General features: G+C 40.5%; 1 protein-coding gene across 1 annotated transcript in view; it reads right to left on the reverse strand.

The window, feature by feature from the left end:
- Positions 1-7,563, reverse strand: part of ANO2 (anoctamin 2) — a 337,093-nt gene that overhangs the window by 150,378 nt on the left and 179,152 nt on the right. The window contains exon 14 of the mRNA XM_040234945.1: positions 7,463-7,563. Within this exon, the coding sequence (XP_040090879.1) occupies positions 7,463-7,563 (101 nt within the window). The remainder of the gene's footprint in view (positions 1-7,462) is intronic.

Here is a 7,563-nt window from a genome sequence, read left to right on the forward strand (position 1 = left end):
AGCTTTATCATCTCGTGTGAACAGAGAAAAAACTTGCCCTGGAGGGAAACTTGAGGAAAACTACAAATCTGTCCAGAATAGACTATTTCAGAAAAAGTCTAATAATCCAAGAGAAAAAAAAAAATGAAACAAGCTTATTCTTTTATGAGAAGTTCCAGCCTCATATTCTTCCCGGGAAACACAATATATCTCTGAGTTTAAAGTCATGAATCTTTTCCAGTGTTGGTTGAACTTCTTGCTGGAAACGGAGCTAATTCTACTCACTGTTGTCCTCAGTGGAAGTTGGCACAAAACCACAAAGGAAAAGCAGGGTCTCTGGTTGTCTTGTACCCATATTTCCAACAACACCTCATTCCTTCCTGCCTTTACAATAAGGAAGAAGAACCTCAAGCATGATTCTTCAGGAGTGTCTGAGGATCTGTTGAGAGCAAACATTCCAAAGGCAGAAGAGCACAAGAATCAAAAGCATTGTACTTTTATTCTCATTACTCCAGGCGCTGGGTTGAAAAAAGATCCTGTACAATGAGGTGTCAGCTCACACCAGTCAGAATGGCCATCATCAAAAAAAAAAATCTACAAACAAACAATAAATGCTGAGAGGGTGTGGAGAGAAGGGAACCCTCCTACGCTGTTGGTGAGAATGTTGATTGATACAGCCACTATGTAGAACAGCATTATGGTGGTTCCTTTAAAAAAACTAAAAATAGAACTGCTGCTGCTGCTGCTGCTAAGTCACTTCAGTCGTGTCCGACTCTGTGTGACCCCATAGACGGCAGCCCACCAGGCTCCCCCGTCCCTGGGATTCTCCAGGCAAAAACACTGGAGTGGGTTGCCATTTCCTTCTCCAATGCATGAAAGTGAAAAGTGAAAGTGACGGCACTCAGTCATGTCAGATTCTTAGCGACCCCATGGACTGCGGCCTACCAGGCTCCTCTGTCCATGGGGTTTTCCAGGCAAGAGTACTGGAGTGAGGGGCCATTGCCTTCTCCAAAAAATAGAACTACTATAAGTGAAGTCACTCAGTCATGTCCAACTCTTTGTGACCCCATGGACTATAGCCTACCAGGTTCCTCCGTCCGGCCATGGGATTTTCCAGGCAAGAGTACTGGAGTGGATTGCCATTTCCTTCTCCAGGGGATCTTCCTGACCCAGGGATAGATCCCGGGTCTCCTGCATTGTAGGCAGAAGCTTTTACTGTTGAGCCACCAGGGAACTACTATATGACTCAGCAATTCCACTCGTGGGAATATACTCTGATAAAAGCATAATTCAAAAAGACACATGCACCCCAGTGTTTGTTTTAGCACTATTTGCAATAGCTAGGACGTGGAAGCAACTTAAATGTCCATCGACAGATGAATGGATAACGAAGATGTAGTATGTATACACAACGGAATATTACTCAACCATTAAAAGGGATGAAATTGGGTCATTTGTAGAGATGTGGATGGACCTAGACATGGTCACACAGAGTGAAGTAAGTCAAAAAGAGAAAAATAAATATCATACATTAATGCACTATGTGAAATCAAGAAAAATGGTACAGATTAATCTATTAGTAGGGCAGGAGTAGAGAACAGATGGGGGAGGAGGAGACGGGGTGGGGAGTGGGATGAATTAGGAGACTGGGATTGGTATGTATACACTGCCATGTGTGAACAGCTGTAAAACAGACAGCTAGTGGGAAGCCACTGTATTGCATAGGAAAGTCAGCTCAGTGCTCTGCAGTGACCTAGGTGGGTGGGATGGAGGGTGCGTGGGATGGAGGATGGGAGGGAGGTCCAAGAGGGAGGGGATATATGTATACATATAGTTGATTCACTTCATCGTACAGCAGAAACTAACACAACATTGTAAAGCAACTATATTCCAGTTTTTTTTTTAAGCATTGTTCTTAAGTTAAACCATCTGGCCACACACAAGCTTTGAGCAATTTCCTTCTTTCTAGATAAATAAGCCTCAGTTTCCTCACATACAAAATTGGAAATAATAATGTCTTTGAGACTTAAATAAAACCCGTAAAGACTCGCACAGAGCAAGCACTCCATAAATATTACTTCTAAGCTCATCTCTTTACCATCTTCACTATGCCCACACTCTTGAACATCATAACAGCAGATACTAAAATAGCCAAATTACCACCACCTAAAATGAGACAGTCTGTCTCCCACAGTTATGGGCTAATGACTGACATGATCTGTCATCAGCAGAAAAAAGCAGAGGCTACAATCCAATCTCCCCATGTGACAGCTGAGGCAGAAGAGACTGCAGATGGGCTTGGCCACCTGATGATATGTTGTGAATTCTCCTCAGGGAAGCCTACAGACAGAGTTAAAGAGCAGTGGGTCACAGTTAGCAGCATACTTAATGGTGAAAGGCTAAGTTCCAGAACAAGACAAGGAAGTTGACCCTCATCACTACTACTCAACACTGTACAAGAGAGTCTTGTCAGGGCAATTATGGAGAAAAGAGGGGAGGGATGGAGGATGCAGAGACAGACAAAATGTACCCAGGTTGGGAAAGAAAGAAGTAAAATTCTCTTCAAGATGACATGATCTTATAAATTGAAAATCTTAATGAATCCACTAAGAACTACCAGAATTAATAGATGAGTTCCACAAAGTTGTGGGATATAAAATCAATATACAAAAATCAACTGCAATCCTATATACTAGCAATGAACAACCCAAAATTGAAATTATGAAAACAATTACATTTGCAACTGCATAGAAAACAATAATACTATTGTAAACAAGTTTAACTAAAGATGTGTAAGAACTACACCCTGAAAATATAAAACGTTTTTGAAAGATCTAAATAAATGAAAAGATATACCATGTTCATAGATTAGAAGATTTAGCATTATTAAGATGGTACTACTGCCTGAATTAATGTACAAACTCAACTCAATCCCTATCAAAAATTCAATCTTGCTTTTTTAGCAGAAATTGACAAGCTGGTAATAACACTAATATGGAAATTCAAGACACCCAGAATTGTCAAAAATTCTGAAACAGAAGCATAGAGTCACATTCCCAATTTCAAAACATATTACACAGGTGTACGAGTCTGAGTGAACTCCGGGAGTTGGTGATGGACAGGGAGGCCTGGCGTGCTGCAATTCATGGGGTTGCAAAGAGTCGGACATGACTGAGCGACTGAACTGAATTGAACTGAATAATTAATTGAGATAATGTGGTATTGGTCTAAGGACAGACAAATAGGTTAATAAAATAGAACTGAGTGTCCAGAAAGAAATGAACTCTTACATTTACGGTCAATTGATTTTTGATGAGGGTATAAAGATAGTTCAATGGAGAAAATAGTCTTTTCAACAAATAGTGCCAGAAAAACTGAATATTCATGCAAAAAAATGAATTTGAACTCCTTACTTACATCATATACAAAAATTAATTCAAAGTGCATCATAAACCTAAATTTAAGAGCTAACACTGTAAAATTCTTAGAAGAATTGATAGTATATCTCTATGACACTGGATTAAGCAATAGTTTCTTAGATACGACACAAAAGCACAAATGACAGACAAAACCAGACAAACTGAACTACATCAAAAAACTCTCATGCAGCAAACTGTATCACTATTAAATTTTTAAAAATCCACAGAAAGGGAGAAAATATTTGTAAATAATAGTATTTGATAAGGGACTGGTGTTCAGATTACGTACATAACTCTTAATACAGTAATAAAAAGAATATTAATCCAAATTTTAAAATGAGCAATGAATTTGAATAGAAATTTTTCCAAAGAATACATAAAAATTGCAAATAAGCACATGAAAAGATGTTCAACATCATTCGTCACTGCTGCTGCTGCTGCTAAGTCGCTTCAGTCGTGTCCGACTCTGTGCGACCCCACAGACGGCAGCCCACCAGCCTCCCCCATCCCTGGGATTCTCCAAGCAAGAACACTGGAGTGGGTTGCCATTTCCTTCTCCAATGCATGAAAGTGAAAAGTGAAAGTGAAGTCACTCAGTCATGTCTGACTCCTAGCAACCCCATGGACTGCAGCCCACCAGGCTCCTCCACCCATGGGATTTGCCAGGCAAGAGTACTGGAGTGGGGTGCCATTAGTCATTAGGGAAATGCTAATTCAGACCACAACGAAATACCACTTCACACGAGTAGGATGGCTAAAATAAAAAAGATGATAACAAGTGTTGGTGAGGATGTGGAGAAATTAAAAGTCTTCATGCATTGCTGGTTGGTATGTGAAATGGTGCAACCACTTTGAAAAATATCACTGCAGTCCTTCAAAATTATGGTTATGGTCTGAGAATTAAAATGTTAATTCAAAATGTTAAACCAGAGTTACCATATGTTACCTACCATAGTTACCTACCAAAAAATGTGAAAACATATATCCACACAAAACCTGGTACACAAATGTTCATAGCAGCATTGTTCATAACAGCCAAAAAGTGAAAAGCCATCTATATGTCCATCAACTGATGGCTGTATAAATAAAATTGGATATATCCAAAATATGGAATACTATTTAGCAATAAAAAAGAAAGAAGTCTAATATAGCTACAACACAGGCGAATAATGAAAATATTCTGCTAAGTAAAAGAACAGAAATATCACATTTTGCATGATTTCATTTACACGTAAATCCAGAATAGGCAAATCTGTTGAAACAGGAAGTAGAAAACTTGCTTCCCAGGGTATAGGGTTTCTTTTTAAAAAGATAAAAATACTTTAAACTTAGATTGTGGGAAAGACTGCACAAAACTGTGAACATACTGAAAACCACCAAACTGTCTAATTTAAATGGGTGAAGGTTATGGTCTGAGAATTTAATTGCTATAAAGATGCTTTTAAAAAGAAACCTGACATCTTCAAGAAAAAAAATTTTTTTCTAAGAAACAATAGGCCTTGGGGATAAGGTGGAGCTGAGTTTGACTACTAGCTCCTCCACAACTAGCTATGTGGTCTTCCATAATTTCCTCTATCATCTGAGCCTGGAAATGGAAGGGTTTTTTTCTTTTTTAAAAAAATTTTTTATTTTATGTTAGAGTATAGCCAATTAACAATGTTGTGATATTTTCAGGTGGACAGTGAAAGGACTCAGCCACATATATCCTTATATCCATTCTCCCCCAGACTCCCCTCCCATTGAGGCTGGCACGTAACATTGAGCAGAATTCCCCATGCTTATACAGTTAAGTCTTCGGTTATCCGTTTTAAATATAGCAGTGTGTACATGTCCATCCCAAGCTCCCTAACTATCCCTTCCCTTCCTATCCGTCCCCAACCTCCAGCAATCATAAGTTCATTCTCAAAGTCTGTGAATCTATTTCTGTTTTGTAAATAAGTTCAGATAAAGGGTAGTTTTCAGCATTCGAGAGGAAGGAATATAAGGAGAGATGGAACATGCAACCTCAGGGTTACAAAGTAGGCAGAGCCAAGGTGAGCCTCTGGGATGAAAGAAGCACATCCAAAACCATCATCTAGACTTTGACTCTTGGTCCCTGTCCATTTCCCAGAAGCACATGTCTTTCCAAAGTATCCTGCCCATGATGGTGCCCCGAGAGTCCTATTTTGCTGTGGGTATTGACCTCCACTCTTCCCGGAGGCTAGAGAAACATCGCTCCCATCACGCAGCAACATGTGCTTCTCTCTTCATCTCCCAACTCTGGCTAGACTTACAGCATGAACAGAAGCACACTTCCGATAGTAACAGAACAGAGGGAACACAAGTAGGATGCTGACCATCAAATTCCTGGCCATTTTTAGCTTACACTGCTCATTTGGGAAGGTCATTTCCCTTCCAGTGCCTATAAGGCATTAGAGGCTTTGAGCATTGCATTCTCAACAGTGTAATGAAAATAAATGTTGAATGCTGAAACATAAACGTATGTATCATTCATAATGCATTCAGATGTCTTTCAATTATTCATGGTTCCTGAAAGTTATTTCACCTATCACGTATATATACCCAAGTAGTGCTTAAGTCAGAACCACAGTCTCAACGTACGCAAATTCAGCTCCTTGGCATTCCCGTCTATGGAATTAAAATTAAATGAGTCAGTGGTCAATAAAAGTTACATGTGATTTCCATAAAATTACCCAATGTGTATCACCCTGGGGTGGAGAAAGAGGGCTGCATGAGATTGCAGGAGTCGACAGGATACAATATGCTTGCTTTCTGATGAAGCTGGTGGCAATGATTACTCTTCCCTAAGAATGAACTCATTTTTCTCCCCAAATAATTGGTGGTCTTTGACTTACTGTTTTCTAGGGAAAAATAATTCAGACAGGCCACCCCCTTTCTCTTCTAAGTCCTGTTTCTTTTTAAAAAAAGAAGAAAGAAAGCTAACATTCTGGGCTCAAAAACACCACATTCTTCTGTATTGGTGCTTGAATAAATTTGCATGTTAACATGAATGGTTCCAACTTAAAGAATGTAAAATTAAATAAAATTTGAATTCTAATCCAAAATGGAGAAAAGACACATGTAAAAACAACAGATTGTCGCACTCGTTGATTTTTTTCAGGAACCAGATTAGGAAAGACATAAACACACATATACACACATACACACTCACACACACACACTTGGTTTCAAAAAAGGGTGGCATGCAGAGGAGACCGGCACTGCCAAAGAGGAGCCTCCCCCGAACCCCCACCTCACAGGCACTGAGAGTATTTACGGATCACAGTGTAGATTCTGAAGCTCTGTTGCGATGTCTGAATGCCACCTAAAAACTCAGAAAACGACTCACGAGCCATGTTCACCATCGCCTCTCTACTTTGGAGGCCCATCCAGAGAAAATGAAATGTGAGGAACGGCGTATGAGCAGCTCAGGCAAACACAGGCTCGAGTATGCCTCTGCCAGCTCTAAGAGCCATTTCTCAATTCATCCTTGAATTGTAGTTAGATGCCCAGACTGTCAGAGACAGGCCTGGGTTGGAATCCCTGATTCACACCCCCCATTCACTGGCTGGGTGACCCCCGGCCAACGACTTAATTTGTGCACATAACTTTTTTCATTAGCTTTCATTTACAGAAAAATTGTGCCAGCTTCATAAATTTATTGCAAGAATAAAATGCGCTGAGAACAGCGTCTGGCCCCTACCAGGAAGTTGGGAAGGGTTAGCTGTCACTGAGATGGTTGGTCTGGCAGTGGTTGCTATTGTTATTCACTGTGTAGGTGATGAAGTCCAGAAGAACCAGGCCTCTAATGGCTTCTTGCTTTTCCGACCGGGTCTCCCATTTCGTCCAGACACTACCACCCAGGAAAGAGATAAATCTAGTTGTGGCAGAAGCCTGCTCCCCACGAGCTCTGCCCTCTGGACAATGAGGGATATTATCAAGCTTTCTTTCCATCCTGTCCCATCACTGACAGCCCTTCTTGTCCATGAAGGCATTTCCAGTGAAATGACAACAGGATCTTAAGAAATAAACAGGATGGTGAGCACCAAGCGCCAGCATCTTACCTCATCCTCAGCCTCAGTCCCACTGGTTCCCAGTTTCTGGACCACAGACTTGTTGCTCTCCTTCAGCATTTTCTCGCGAACTTTCGTTTCATACTCAGGCC

The sequence above is a fragment of the Oryx dammah genome, unplaced genomic scaffold (assembly GCF_014754425.2).
Source record: "Oryx dammah isolate SB20612 unplaced genomic scaffold, SCBI_Odam_1.1 HiC_scaffold_29, whole genome shotgun sequence".
NCBI classification, from domain to species: Eukaryota; Metazoa; Chordata; class Mammalia; order Artiodactyla; family Bovidae; genus Oryx; species Oryx dammah.